The sequence below is a fragment of the Neoarius graeffei genome, chromosome 12, assembly GCF_027579695.1.
Source record: "Neoarius graeffei isolate fNeoGra1 chromosome 12, fNeoGra1.pri, whole genome shotgun sequence".
In the NCBI taxonomy this organism is placed as follows: Eukaryota; Metazoa; Chordata; class Actinopteri; order Siluriformes; family Ariidae; genus Neoarius; species Neoarius graeffei.
The window spans coordinates 77,151,718-77,167,426 of NC_083580.1; the positions used below are offsets into that span (position 1 = coordinate 77,151,718).

The window sequence follows — 15,709 nt, forward strand, 5'->3', positions numbered from 1 at the left end:
GCTCAGGTGCTGATTTTCCCACAGGAGATGTTGCATTTCTGCAGTTCCACTCCATTCCTCCTGCGTGTCCAATCCAAATGTCCACTGGTCCTTTTCCATGACCCGTAATCTGGGGATCCGGGGGAAAGGTTGCAGCTCAGCTGCTGTGTTTTTGTGTGTGAAAGTGAGAGAGAGAAGAGGATGAGCAAACAGCTGGGATTGTTATTAGAGGCCCAGATACGAGACCTAACCTTGGAGCAGTGTGATTTTATTCAAGCAACTGAGTGATACGGAAGAATCCTTTAGCTTTTCTAGCACAATAATGCAATGCAATTTCAGCAAACTAGATTATGAACATGTTTTATAAAACTGAAAAGAAAAAAAATACACTCTGCACTTTTAAATGTAGGGAATAAACTACATTTCTGTTAATGCTAACTTTTCTACTTACTGCGAATCCTTCAGATTGGGGAGGTGGGGAAATCGGTGCAGTTATTAACGGAATATCTCTGGGATTTGATTCTTCCGGATCAGTCATTTATATAAACTATATGTGCGTGTCTGGAAAGATTACACTGTAGATTATCGTCTGTAAAATGATCAACTGAAGTAACCCCCAGTTAATGTACATCTTTCGGTAAAAAATAAATTATATATATTTCATTCCATGGAAAAAGAGATTTGGCGCTTTTTCTTCAGTATAAAGCCACACTAGGAAGTATCGCTTTATTTTTAATTTTTTATTATTATTTTTTAAAACAATCAAAATGAAACCAAGTCCATGTTTAAAACTCAGTACAATAAATTTTATTCTATTTACATTCACTGGATATGAGCAATCGCGTGCTCTGATTGGCTACTCTACTACTAGGCTATCAGCTCATATACCGTAAGAAGAGTAAAACAGAACGAGTGTGTTGCTGAACCAACCGAGGACGTAATAAAAACTCTACTTGAAAACAAAACTCCAAAAATTGTCAATTAGTATTTAAAAGAAAGTGAAATGGCTAAATGAACAGTCCCCCCTCAATATCGCCTGTTCCACACTCCAGCCCAGTTGGTGGTGCTAATGCACCTTTAAGGTGGTTTGCCAACCGCCAAAAAAAAAAACCTTAAAGTAGAAAACCCCCCAAAAAATACACACAAAAAAAGCAACAAATATGGAATAAAAGTATTTGATGTTAAGAACGTACCTTTTTATTTTTCAATAATTATCACATTTTTCACAAACTGCTGTCATTTCGCCAGTTTGTTTACATTCTAAGCGCAAATGATTTTGTTGGATGTTTTTATTCCCTGCTGGCCGAAAGACCCGAAGGAGGATTATGTCGTGGCGATGTCCGTCCGTCCGTCTGTCCTGGGAAGGGTACTCACCTTCTGAAGTCAACTCCTCTCAGAATTTTTGGATTTATTTCACGAAACTTGACAGGATTCTTTGTTATATGTCGGTAATACACATATTGCAATTTTGTTCAATTCAGTCTCATTTTTACCAGAGTTATGGCCGAGTTGCCAGCGGGGGATATTGTGCTCTCAGAGCACTCTTGTATAAAGTTTTTTTTTTTTTTTTTTAATTATTTATTGAATTTGCAAAAAATAGAAATGATCTGTTTCTCAAAATCCAGTGAATGTCTCGTCTCGTCTTTATCCGGGGCCGGGTTGCGGAGGCAGCAGTCTGAGCATGGAAGCCTAAACTTCCCTTTCCCCAGACACCACGGCCAGCTCCTCGGGAAGAACACCCAGGCGTTCCCAGGCCAGCCGAGAGACATAGTCCCTCCAGCGTGTCCTGGGTCTTCCCCGGGGCCTCCTCTATTATTCTATCCAGTGAAATGTGGATAGAATAAAACAGTTATTCCACTCAATCTCGTCGTACATGGCTTAAAGCCAACTCGGTGCTACGCAGCTCATCGGCCATCAGCTCGTGTACGACTCGATTTCGTGGAATAACTTAACTAGATGACGCTGAAAAGGACGTGTTGGAGAAGCCATGTCTATCACGGTTTTTGCAAGTTATTGACGTTCTAGCACGGGTGAGATCAAGTGCAACATATACGGCAGAAAACCTCCAACAAACGCCTATAACGAAGCTCAAAGCAATCAGTTTGTATTAAAATGAGGTGTGGAATTGCAGCATGTGTAAATCCTGAAGACACACCCACTTCTGTGATCTATACACACATCGCTTGTCCATTGTGAATTGATGATTATCATTAGACGTCCTTGACAGCACGACTTAACAGACACGTGTCCTGAAATCTTGTCCAAACAGTACTCAAGCAGCTCGACTCTAACCCCCTACTCTGTTCCGCACAGAGATCAGGAGGCTCGCAGAACCCCACAGGTCCTGAGTACAGCACGACGGCCCTGATGGAGCACCTACGGGAGAAGGAGGAGAGGATTTTAGCTTTGGAGGCTGACATGACCAAATGGGAGCAGAAGTACTTGGAGGAGAGTGTGATGAGACAGTTCGCCCTGGACGCAGCTGCATCTGTTGCCACGCAAAGGTACACGCACAGCTCGTTACTCGTGTATGTTCAGAGTGTGGTTCACGTCATGGCTGGTTCACTCATTAAGGCCTGCCTGAGCAGCTCAAAATCCAGAGACAACAATGACATTATTGTTATTACTTGGCTCACCAAGTTGGGAATCAAATTCTGTCAGCAGTGCCTGTTAATGATAAAATCTAATGTTTTTCTAACAGTTATAACAATTTTGGGCAAAAAGCCTCAAGAAGGAAAGTACAGATGATGAATAAGAACAACAAGACCGTCAATGACGATGTAGCTCACTCCGGCCCCGTCTAGTCCAGAAGGAAGGATTTAAAGTGGGCCACCTTGTGCAATAAATGTTGCAAGCTATACACACCTTAGGAATACCAACCTATTTACCAGAAAGAATCCAAAACAGCGAGGAATTGACTGAGAAGAAGCGATTGATTTATTTTAGTGCTGTCAAGCGATTAAAATATTTAATCGCGATTAATGTCGCGACTGTCATAGTTAACTCGCGATTAATCGCAATTTAATCGCACATTTTTGTCACATGAAAAACCATTGTAATTCTCTTATCAGCATAAAAAAGTGAATGGGCTTGCTCACTGTTCGAACTACGGGGGTACTCGGGGGATCCGAGATCCCCTGAAACAGACATGAGATCCCTTGAAAACATGATTTGGGAAATGTTGGGGGGTCTCTAAAATATTGGCAAAATGATGTTTATTGACATAGCAATCGTGTGTAACGGGAAGCATTTGCATATCCGAAGTGAGCGCGCGATGGAGATCCGCGCTCTGAGACAAGCGCAAGCACCCCCCCAAGGGAAAAAAAGGGACCCCTCGAAAATATCGGCATAGTTCGAGCACTGGTTGTACCAATTTTTTTTTTTTTTTTATTGCAGAGCATAACACGTCTTGTCACAGCCACTGCAAAGTCGGGCTGGAGCTGCCGATGGGAAAACGAAACCTAAGCCGAGCACCATGGCTCTTCGGGGGAGGGCAGAGGACTCTGGCTGTGCGGGGCGTGGCATTACAGTCTAGCTGCTATCGTTTTTCTAAGCAAAGTCTCTGTTCCAAGTTCCTGGCAGTTTCAAAAGCTTATGAAAAACCTAGCCTGGGCCCGCCCATCCTAATAGCTCGTAGAGCTTTGTCGCGTTAGCCAGACTATGAAAAACCTACATCATGTCACAGAGCGTTAATCTCGCGATAAAAAAATTATCGCCGTTAAAATTGAGTCAACGCGTTAATAACGCGACATTTTTGACAGCACTAATATATTTATTTTTTGTTGAACTGCTCATTAAGGCTTAATTAGTCCATAACATTTAATAACTGTAGTTAAGCAAATCTGGGTAGAAGTTATATGCACCCCAGGCAGACCGACCTTCCTGCCAAAAAGAATCAAAAATCAGTGAAGAATTGAGAGAGAGAAGAAGCAATTTTTAGTGAAATGTGGATGACGCCGGACAGGCATAAACTCATCACCTGTCGGCCGGATGTGCTCATGATAATAAGTTCACATCTTGCAGATGATCAGCTCTGGCAATGAATGTTAGGAATTTTGCCTGGAAAAAATTGACAGACAGTTGATGAAAGTTGTTCGTGGTGTTGGGAAGCAAGGGTAAATTTAGCTAAACGTCTATCAGTTATCTGTGCATGCTTACATTCTGTCTCCATGTGGGATTTCTTGATGGTTAAAATGACAAACTGTCCTTCAAGCAGATTAGCAGTTAGTAGACTTATTGCTCCAGAACATGATCAAAATGACCTCTTAAGTGATGCGAAAAAACAGGAAGAAGGTTCCTTCTTGGGTTTCTAATAGTCTGTTTCAATATGACCTCATCCTGCAGAGACACTTCATCAGCTATGATCAGCCACTCGCCCAGCAGCAGCTACGACACCTCGGTGGAGGCGCGCATTCAGAAGGAAGAGGAGGAGATTCTCATGGCCAACCGACGCTGCCTGGATATGGAGAGCCGCATCAAGAACCTCCATGCCCAGATCATCGAGAAAGACGCCATGATTAAGGTGCTGCACCAACGTTCGCGTAAGGAGCCAGGCAGCAAAGCCGATGGCCCGTCCGCCATGCGCCCCTCCAAGTCCCTCATGTCCATAGCCACGGGCTCGAGTGGATTGGGCAGCTCAGGTCTGCTCTCTCACTCGCTGGGGCTCAGCGGCAACAGCCCGATTACAGAGGAACGCAAGGAGGACCGTAGCTGGAAGGGCAGTCTGGGTAAGAAAAGACACTGCTCTACTGAACACATTGAGTTTGAGTAATGGATGGAAATAGAAACTTGGACTTGTTGGTCACTTCATTAGAAGCAACTGTACCTCTGCTCATTCAAACTCATTCATGCAGTCAGCCAATCATGTGGCAGTAGCACTTTTTTTGTATTTTTTTTTTATGCGATCTCTGTGACCCTGACATGGTGGTTGGTGCCAGACAGGCTGGTTTAGTATTTCGCAAACTGATCTCCTTGGATTTTCATACACACCAATTTCTATGGTGCGAAAAACATCCAGTTCAACTGACAGGAAGGGTGCAGTAACTCAGATAAACCACTCTTTACAAACGTGGTGAGCTGGAAAGCATCTCGGAACGTGCGGCTTGAATCTTGAGATGATTCAAGCCAGATGGGAGGCTGAAGCTCCAGTGGGCACATGCTCACTGAACCTGTACCATTGAAGATTGGAAAAAGACCAGGTGATATTTTTCAAGTCTTTATCTCTGCAGTTCAGTTGTATGGTATTTCAGCAGGTTGAGAAATAAAATCACCACAAATCATTTTGACAGCAGATCGTTCTGTTGATTTGGTGTGACTCATGTGACACGTCATAACACGAAAGGTTTCATTTCTCCAGAACCTCTGATTTTCACAGTTCATGCACGTTTTTGTTTGCCATTGTTGAATAGAAAGTTTGAGAAGGCTGGTGGGCTGCGATTGTCCTCACATCCTCAAACCCAAAGGAAACCTTATTTTCCTGCATGGAGCAGAATACTGTTTGGAAATTTATCTTGTTCTGTTAAAAGCAATCAGTGTGAAACTACTAAAAAGCTGAAAAATTTCAAACACATTTTTGGTGGTTCGCAGGTGTGTTACTGGGACCGGAGTTCAGAGGTGACTCCTTGAGGACCGAGTCCATCTCGTCTTCTCCGTCTCCGGTGCTTCCCTCCACCCCGATGCCAGCCACTGCCCACTCGAAGACGGGCAGCCGGGACAGTTGTACACAGACGGACAAGAGTCAGGATTCGAGCAAACCCAGCACCCCGGCACTGCAGAGCGTAGCAGTCAACAACCGCATCAGCAGCCCAAGTCCTGTCTATATCCCCGACCGTATCGCAGGTAACACCAGTGTTGTAGTCGAGTCACTAAACCTTGAGTCCGAGTCCAGTCTCGAGTCCGCAGTGTTCAAGTCCGAGTCATTAAAGAAAATTTCGAGTCGAGTCCGAGAACAAGACCTCAACTGCACCATTTGACGGTGGCTGTTGCTTCCTTTATGTGAAAACATCTCTGCTACTGTGTTGGACTAACGTTCCTGCTCGACTGCACCGTTTTAGTCAACAGGCTACAGATAAAAAGCTTGTTCATAGCTCAGCAAGCCCCGCCCACTATCAACAGGGCAAATAACATGAGAGAGGGTTAACACTAGCTAGTTCATCGCTCAGCAAGCAAACCCCGCCCACCATCAAGCGTGTCACTTCCTTCTCTGGGTGGAGTCTTGCCAAATGACGATTGAAGTTCGAGGTCGTCCCCGTCGTCTCCTCGATAGTTCTTCTACATATGGAACACATACTGTAGCAGTGCATTTTTTTTTTTTTTTTTTTTTTTTTTTCCCCACTGCACGAGAAGTCTGTAGAAGCAAAGCGGACAATCCTAGTGGTGTCTCTCCAGGCATTTTAGCGCCGTTAACGTTAGTTTGTTCCTGAAACATGACGTATGAACAGGCGAATGTGCATTCTCTTACACAAAATTAGTATAAAATTCATGTAGATGGGGCGGCACGGTGGTGTAGTGGTTAGCGCTGTCGCCTCACAGCAAGAAGGTCCGGGTTCGAGCCCCGTGGCCGGCGAGGGCCTTTCTGTGCGGAGTTTGCACGTTCTCCCCGTGTCCGCGTGGGTTTCCTCCGGGTGCTCTGGTTTCCCCCAAAGACTTGCAGGTTAGGTTAACTGGTGACTCTAAATTGAGCGTAGGTGTGAATGTGAGTGTGAATGGTTGTCTATGTGTCAGCCCTGTGATGACCTGGCGACTTGTCCAGGGTGTACCCCGCCTTTCGCCCGTAGTCAGCTGGGATAGGCTCCAGCTTGCCTGCGACCCTGTAGAAGGATAAAGCGGCTAGAGATAATGAGATGAGATTAGATGAATTCATGTAGATGTAAATATGCCAAATTATTATGGCATGTTACAAAAACATGAAGAAAAAATTTGAGTCCTCGTCTCCAATTTACGAGTCCGAGTCATCAGCGCTCAAATCCAAGTCAAGTCACGAGTCCTTAAAATTAGGGCACGAGTCAGACTCGAGTTGGAGTCCTGGACTCGAGTACTGTAAGCCTGGGTAACACGCACTTTTTCCTGTGAACGACTCGGTTTGATTTGATGTCACTCGCTGAACTCGGGGTTGAGGAGACCGCCCCATGTTTCCTTTGGTTTTCCAAAGCGTTAACTGAATATTCGCAAAGTAAATCGTAGTAGAGGTCCATCTTTCACACTGCTGTGACATTAGTCATGCATGCTTGCTTGTATCTAAACAAATGGATGCACTTTTGCATTGATGCATGACAGCCATGTAGACAGATCCAGGCAGAGCGCTACATGCATCCTTCAGTGTTATGTCACCTTTGTTTGCAATAATAAAGCGTCATTGCATTTAGGATCTTGGATTTGGTTCTAATTTGAAACAGCGTTTCAGTTCCCAGCCCTAGTTAGAAGCAGGAAATTCAGAGTCAGGAGTTTTCGTCGAGCACAACATAAAATCCAACATCTATCAAAAGCTTAGCAATGAAACTATTATTATAAATTTGAGGCATTGTATTAAATAAAATGAGGACTCATTCATTGATGTGGGATAAATTATTCCCACGAAGGCAGACATGCAGCTGGCTTCATGCATGTTCTTTTCAGTTCCACCTGTTATATAGCTAATTTGTACTTTTTGCCGAATGTGCGTTTAACCTGTTGACTTTTAGTTTCTTCTATAAAGTAAATAATCTTTTTTTTTTTTTTTCCACGTTCATTATATCCGTGACTGTATTTCACACACCCCTTCTCAATCAAAACCGATGTCGTGATGGTGGTGTGTGAAAAATTATTGGCACAAACATCAGATCAAATTAAAGGAGAACTGAAGTAATTTTTAAACTTGCTTTATTTCTTAATTAACGTGTTATTCGGTTTTAGTAACCTTATATCGTGACTCATATTGGCAACTAATTGCAATTAAATATTATACTTATCGGCCTATTTGGTTTTTAGCCGTGTTGAATTTAGTTTGTTTGGTCCACGGCAGGCGTCGCTTACCTGCGCGATCTTTACGAGACTTGTGCGAGACTTCGAAACGTGAAGTGTCAGCCAGGTGTCAGTGCCGCCATTTTGAAAACTGTTTTCCAAATGAAATATTGCACAAAAACGAGTTTAAATTACTGCCTACTTTTTTCAAACTTTCCTGATTGCTATCAAAACAAACAAAACTTCCGACTTGATTACGTCAGCATTCGAAAGAGGGCGCGCGCGTCTTTTGACAGCGTTGGCAGATGTCGGTCACTTTGATTTCCGCTGTACGTTTTACTTCCGTCCTACGATGTCTCGCACAGGTCTCAGCGAATCTCGTATACGGCCGTCGCTTTGACATATGGACTGATATATTACAGAGCATATTTCAAACACTCATAACTTGCTATAGCAGCGACAAAATAGCGATCAAAAAGGCACTCATATTTAATAAAATGAGAGAAATAGAATTTTGATGATAAAAAAATTTGCCTTCAGTTCTCCTTTAAATCTTAAGGTGTTTTTTTTTGCTCTGTCTAATCACCAGACATGAGTGTGACCGAGTCTACAGTCTGGGCTAGAAGGAAATCAGCCCCAGCCTTGCGTTTTGCTTCTTCATACCATTGTGTGTGTTTGCTTTATGACTGTTGATGTTGTGCTTCATACTACAAAAATCTGACTGAAGACATTCGTTAGTCTGATGTGGCTGTCAAAAATGAAACCGATGTCTTGTGTGCTAGCACGTTTACGCTAGTCGGCCCTGGTGGCTTCCAGTGGCGGTGGCGTTTCGACCAGGTAGATTGAGAGGATGTGATTCTAATCAGAGGTTTTGTTTTCATTAGATGTTCCAGTGTTCCACAGCAGTACTCTGGAGAGGAGGGCGCCAGTGCAGTCTCATCCACAACAGCCTCAATCCCAACCACAAAAACAGGAGGACATGGATAACGAGATGGTGGAAATACTCATCTGAACCGAGTTTTAAACACACACACACACACACGGAACCCCACTCATGACATCGATAGATAGATTTAAAAAAATTTGCCTTTTTATTCTTGTGGCCACATTTTGCTAATTCTTTCTGAATAGAACAGCCTGCTTTTTATAAATGCATGACTTTCATTTAACGTGCTTTCCAATGAAGGTACCGCGCCTTTAAATTTGATACCTGGTGGGTGCGTAAGTTCCAATAGAATAACTAGAACCAAACAAAGGGAACTCGCACACCTATATGCTGATGTAATAATGCACTTTTATTGCATATTAAAACAAACAAAAAGTGCTACCCAAGTGAAAAGTGCAAACGTTTCGGTCACAATCAGACCATCCTCAGTGCAAACAATTAAACATAAAGACACGCCCATATATAGACAAGGCCACGTACACGGAAAACAGGTAGTAGATCTACAACCAAGCTTGAATACAGGTTAGGATGCATGGATAAAGACATCCTATCATCAGTACCATTCCTGTTATGATTTAACTAATGACATAATTTATAGTCATAATAAATGTCATAAGGAAAGAAAAAAAAATATATATATATATATATATATACACACAAATATATAAATAAAAAATATATTAGAAATAAAAGCATGCAAAAAAAACCCATCAAACAATAAACGTAAGACTAAGTGTACAAACTATTCATAGAAGTCAAAATCCTCATTCAATCCATTTGGTTGCAATGTTTTTAAATAAAAAATCCATCTGGCCTCACATCTCAGTAAAAACTGACTAGTACAGCTACTACGACGATTAGGGAGAACTCTGTCAATGCCAACAAACTTAAGATCATTAGCTGAATGTTTAGCTTCATTGAAGTGTCTTGCAACTGGCGATTTAGAGTCTCCCCTATATATCGCGCTCCGATCTACCTCCTAAGTTGTCCCTGTGGTCTACAATATGTGGGGTGCACCCGCAGACAGTTGAGAATCCGTCTCAATGAGCATCGGAGCGCGATATATAGGGGAGACTCTAAATCGCCAGTTGCAAGACACTTCAATGAAGCTAAACATTCGGCTAATGATCTTAAGTTTGTTGGCATTGACAGAATTCTCCCTAATCGTCGTAGTAGCTGTACTAGTCAGTTTTTACTGAGATGTGAGGCCAGATGGATTTTTTATTTAAAAATATTGCAACCGAATGGATTGAATGATGATTTTGACTTCTATGAATAGTTTGTACACTTAGTCTTACGTTTATTGTTTGATGTTTTTTTTGTGTTTTTATTTTTAATATATTTTTTATTTTTTTAAATAATTTAATTTTATTTATATATATATATATATATATATATATATATATATATATATATATATATATATATTCTTTCCTTATGACATTTATTATGACTATAAATTATGTCATTAGTTAAATCATAACAGGAATGGTACTGATGATAGGATGTCTTTATCCCTGCATCCTAACCTGTATTCAAGCTTGGTTGTAGATCTACTACCTTTTTTCCGTGTACGTGGCCTTGTCTATATATGGGTGTGTCTTTATGTTTAATTGTTTGCACTGAGGATGGTCTGATTGTGACCGAAACGTTTGCACTTTTCACTCGGGTAGCACTTTTTGTTTGTTTTAATATGTAATAAAAATGACTTTCATTTAAGCCACTGCGTCTGATGGTGTGGACAGTACAGAGCCTGTAAGGCCATGATTTAACTAAAATGTGGCCACGACTTTATGTAGAGAGGATATTACACGGTCATGTGAAGATATAAAGGTTATCTTTGAGTGGTGAATGTTCTTTATATCATATGGACACATCCACAAAATAAAAATTCTTTTGATTGATTATTTTTTATTTTGAACCATTTTGACAACGCACGTCCAGTCAGCGGGAAAACACTGGGAGTGATGTCATCGGTGTGAAATATCGGAAATTATTATACATACACATCCGCAGTCAGTCGATGCGACGAAGACTGACAGAGGTTTAATAGGTTTCCTCCAAGTAGGTCTGTCGTAGGCTGTCTCCTGCCATTGGTTGAGATCAACGTCTCTCCATTTCTCTTAGCAATGTCTTTGAACCTTAATCTGGGTCTCCCTTGATTACGCTTTCCTAAACAGAGCTGAGAGTATAAAAGCTGCCTTTGTAGTCTGTTCTTATCCATCCTGTGCACATGTCCCAGCCATCCAAGGTTCTTCTCGATGAGAATATCAGCCACTGATGGTAGTCCTACACAGCGGAGAATTTTCACGTTCGTAATCTTTTCCTTCCAGGATATGTTCATTACGGCTCTCAAATGCCTCATCATGTAAGCGTGGAGCTTTTTCACTTGGGTGCGATATACAGTGCAGTACGGTCCATGTTTCAGTGCCATACAGGAGGGAAGAAAGCGCAACAGCTCACTGGACCTTACACTTGACTTTGATAAAAACATGCCGGTTTTTCCATAGCCTGTCCAAATGCAGCACGTGCATTTCCCATCCTGTACCCGAGTTTGCTGTCTAGTCTGGCATTGTTGGAAATGGTGCTACCGAGGTGTTTAAAGCCTGTACACTGCACCAAGGGCTTCTGGTTGATAGTTATGGTTGTTGGCTCAGGAGGTGGTTTGAGATATTTTACTGGTTGGTACAAGCACTGAGTTTTCTTGATGTTGACCTTAAGGCTGAATTTGGAGGTCGCTTTGGCCAAACTATCCACTATTCTCTGAATGGCAGCAGCACTATCATCTGCAAACAACAATTCTCGCACGAGGACCTGGGTTGTGCGTGTTTTCGCTCGAAAATGGGCTAAGTTAAACAGATCAGCATCATGACGAGTTTGGATGTAGATACCTTCCCCAACACCCTTGAAGGCTACTTCTAACATTGCTGCTAGGTAGAGACAGAACAGTGTTGGGGCGAGTACACAACCTTAGGCCTAGGTCACAACCAGACGTGCGATTTTTGGCGTTTCCCAAATCGCTGCGGTTTTTTTGTTGTTGTTCGTGGAGAAAGACGCACGTTGGCTGTAAGTTTGTCTTGCAACCTGAAAAAACCGTAAGCGCCCGTAGAGTTTGTTTGACATGACAAAGAACGTCTGCGGCCAGTCTACGGCTCGAAAATCAGTACGTCACATGCGCGCCTTCCGTGCGTTTCTTGCACGTAGACCAGCCGTAGGAGCACATACGGCCGGTTGTGACCGAGGCTTTACTTGACTCCGTTGGTGCCTGCAAATTCCTTTGAGCCACATGAGCTCAAGGAAATACGTCACTCAGAGCTACGATGCATTTCGTATGAAAAATGTGAGTTTTTCAACACGAGAAGATGAACTTCATATCTTCAAGCCGACCTGTGATTTTTCTTTTTATTATATTGACACGTTCAAAAAAACAAAAAGTACCCAAATTTCCTCACAAGTGACAGATTTATGTCACGGTTTTGGTTCTCCATGTCCCGGATGGAGCCCATATGAAAAATATTTCCCAGTAAAACACTCGTGTAAATAATATAATATATAGAAAAATCTCTTCGTGTCATGAGCAGGGCTCCGAATGCATACACTCACTCACTCACTCACGAGGTGAAGGATTCCTTTTTCTACATCATGCTCTAGTACTTTGGAGACGCTCATGGTGTACTGAAATGCACTACGTTTTTATGCCTTGTATAGATCAATAGACCATATCAATCATGATTAACGTTTTGTACAGTATTCTGTGGTGGTATTTTGACTCTCCAGTTTTAGGACCAAATGTATTGGCAACTTTTTTTTTTTTTTGCGCATTTATTGCACTACTTTTTCTTTAAGCTTTTGATATTATTTGAACTAGATAGTGCACATATACCAATGTTATCAATTTTTGGCACTTGAGTTATACGACTGTATGGTAACTAGTGAAACAGTCGTTACATGTAAATACTGTATCTAAATACTGTAAGACCACATGTAAGATAGGAGGAGTGAATGTGTACGGCCCTGTGAACCTTAAAGACACTGCCAGAGTGTTGAAGAGTACTGACCTCACTCACAGAATAGCGTGGTTTTGCTGTGTATGCAAAGAAAAAAAGCCCAACTGGTTTTGGGTTTGTGTAAGCAAGTGATGAGTGAATTAAAATTTTTTTTTGGGGGGGGGGCCTTTGGACCAGCAAGTGTCTTTCTTAACATTTGAGCTGCGGCAGCATCAATGTGCATCAAGTGCCACGCCTTACGATGTGAACGCCGTCATTTCATCCGTCACGGTCTGCCGCGTCTCTATCCATTTCAGACTTTTTTTTTTTTTAACATGGTTACTATAACTACATTACATTATCTGTTATGTATAGGCTACAGTATGACGTGTTTCTTGTAAGAATATTCCAGGGAATTCACAATATACATTTCGCTTTTGACCAAAGGATAGAGAGAATGCACACCTTGTATACGTGTCATTAAAAAAAAAAAAAAAGGGTTAACGCATGACATTCCACTGGGCAAAAACAGCTGGATTGAAATGGTTGGTCTGATAAATTAAGCCAATTAATGTCCTCTATTATATTCTCTCTATAGTCTTTTTTTTTTTTTTTTTGCTCAGTGGGTTCTTGAGATTGTCTGTCTTAAAACCAGACTATCATCTGAACAGTTCATATTTCTTTCGTCTCTGTTTAAAACGACTTCATGAAAAGAAAAATACCTCACGATATATAGTTGTTTTTTTTCCTGCACAAATCTAGGCTGTGCCTTAAATTTTCCATGAGCATAATGCTGCATTCATGACTAGTTAGGAAAGGGGAAGTTTATGGCTTCCTAGTAGGAAAGATCTGATTGAACGGCTCTCCAACTCGTAATTCCTACTCAAAATCAAGAGCTCCCCTTTTCCACCGAGGCAGTTTGGAGCTGGTGACTAAACCGGAACCAGGTCTTCTCGTTTCGACAGCCAAAGAAGCAGCTCTTGGTCAGTAAAACTGATTCAAAAGCAGTACCAACACCTTGCTGGTCTAGAACTGCTTGCGTCAGGGACAGAGCCGCGGGATTATCATGACCAACTGAACTCTGAGCGCCCTTTTTTCCCTTTTTTAAACTAACTAGTGTAGCGTCTAGTCTGCCTTATCCAGTAGGCCGCCATTGTTGGTGTTTTGCTTTGGCGCTAACGTTAGCGAGACAGCAGAAACGTATACGGTGATGGAATGACGTGGCTCTCTAACCTGTAGAAAACCAAACTGGTTCTTAGAGTCGCATGTTGAGCCAAGTCTGAACCCAGAACTCGCACCTAGGTCACGCTGATGTCAAGGGGGCATCACTTCAATATTGTGGTGCTTATAGTGAAAACACAAGATATCAAGTTATTCCACAAAATCGAGTCGTACATGAGCTGATGAGGAGCGTAGCACCGAGTTGTCTATAAGCTGTGTACGACGAGATTGAGTGGAATAACTTTTATTCTATCCACATTCACTGGATTTTCAGAAACGGATCATTTTTATTTTTTTGCAAATTTGATAAATAAAAACTTTATACAAAGCATCCAACAAAATCGTTTCCACTTCGGCGGATTTCTTAAAAACCTATCAATAGCTGCATGAATTGACTTGTGGTTTTTTTGTACAAAGTGCCATCTTGATGATGTGCCGAAGTATAGAATAGTTTAGACGTTTATTTAAATTCTTCCTTGGACATTTCAGTTGTGTAATTTTCAAACTTCTTTAACCAGGCTAAAAACAAAAAAGTTTTAATGCTTCCAGATGCATGTAAACAAATTGGCAAAATGACCAGAGCAATTTGTGAAAAATGCTATAATCATGGGCGGCACGGCAAGAAGGTCCGGGTTCGAGCCCCGTGGCCGGCGAGGGCCTTTCTGTGCGGAGTTTGCATGTTCTCCCCGTGTCCGCGTGGGTTTCCTCCGGGTGCTCCGGTTTCCCCCACAGTCCAAAGACATGCAGGTTAGGTTAACTGGTGACTCTAAATTGAGCGTAGGTGTGAATGTGAGTGTGAATGGTTGTCTGTGTCTATGTGTCAGCCCTGTGATGACCTGGCGACTTGTCCAGGGTGTACCCCGCCTTTCACCCGTAGTCAGCTGGGATAGGCTCCAGCTTGCCTGCGACCCTGTAGAACAGGATAAAGCGGCTAGAGATAATGAGATGAGATCCTATAATAATAATTCTTAAATTAAAAAAAACCATACTTTCTTACCATCAAATACTTTTATTCCTTTTTTTATTTTTTTTGAGTAGAGTTCTTATTTCATCCTCGGTTGGTTCAGCAACACGCTCCGCCATTTTGTTTTACTCTACTCACAGTATAGGAGCTGATATCCTAGTAGTAGAGTAGCCAATCAGAGCGCGTAATTGCTCATATCCAGTGAACGTTGATAGAATAATATTTATTTAAGCAGTCTTGGGTTTCCCGTTTATCTGAAATTGCTAAATACTGGGTTATATTTTGATCATTGAAATGTTTCGCATTCTGGCGCTATTAACTGCGAATTCTCGCATCCACTTTAAAAGAAAAACACTAACCAACCATTTCCAGTTCTTGTAGACTGCGCTGGAAGAAGACCGTGGAAGTTTTTTAGATCAGGAAGAGGAGACTTTTCACAGCCCCTTAATTCACATCTATTTCTGAGTTTGTCTGAACACACTAATGTAGGAAGTACGAGGTTTCGAGTTGAAAAATTCCCCGAGTTGTCAGGAATGCAGCATGTGTGCATCTTATTAGTGCTAAAAAGTCCATCTTGACAGTGAGGTTACATTCTCGATTACCTAGTAACCATACGACAGCGCGTCCTGAACAGAGGCCAACGTTGCTAACAACAACAGAATCTTAGCGGGCAGA

General features: G+C 42.0%; 1 protein-coding gene across 5 annotated transcripts in view; it reads left to right on the plus strand.

Moving 5' to 3' along the window:
* Positions 1 to 9,255, plus strand: part of amot (angiomotin) — a 45,448-nt gene extending 36,193 nt beyond the window's left edge. For all 5 annotated transcript variants that reach the window (XM_060936450.1, XM_060936451.1, XM_060936448.1 and 2 more), the window contains 4 exons: positions 2,293 to 2,483; positions 4,324 to 4,706; positions 5,566 to 5,817; positions 8,802 to 9,255. In XM_060936450.1, coding sequence (XP_060792433.1) covers positions 2,293 to 2,483; positions 4,324 to 4,706; positions 5,566 to 5,817; positions 8,802 to 8,929 — 954 coding nt within the window. In that variant the 3' untranslated portion in view covers positions 8,930 to 9,255. The remainder of the gene's footprint in view (positions 1 to 2,292; positions 2,484 to 4,323; positions 4,707 to 5,565; positions 5,818 to 8,801) is intronic.
* Positions 9,256 to 15,709: the final 6,454 nt, after the last annotated feature.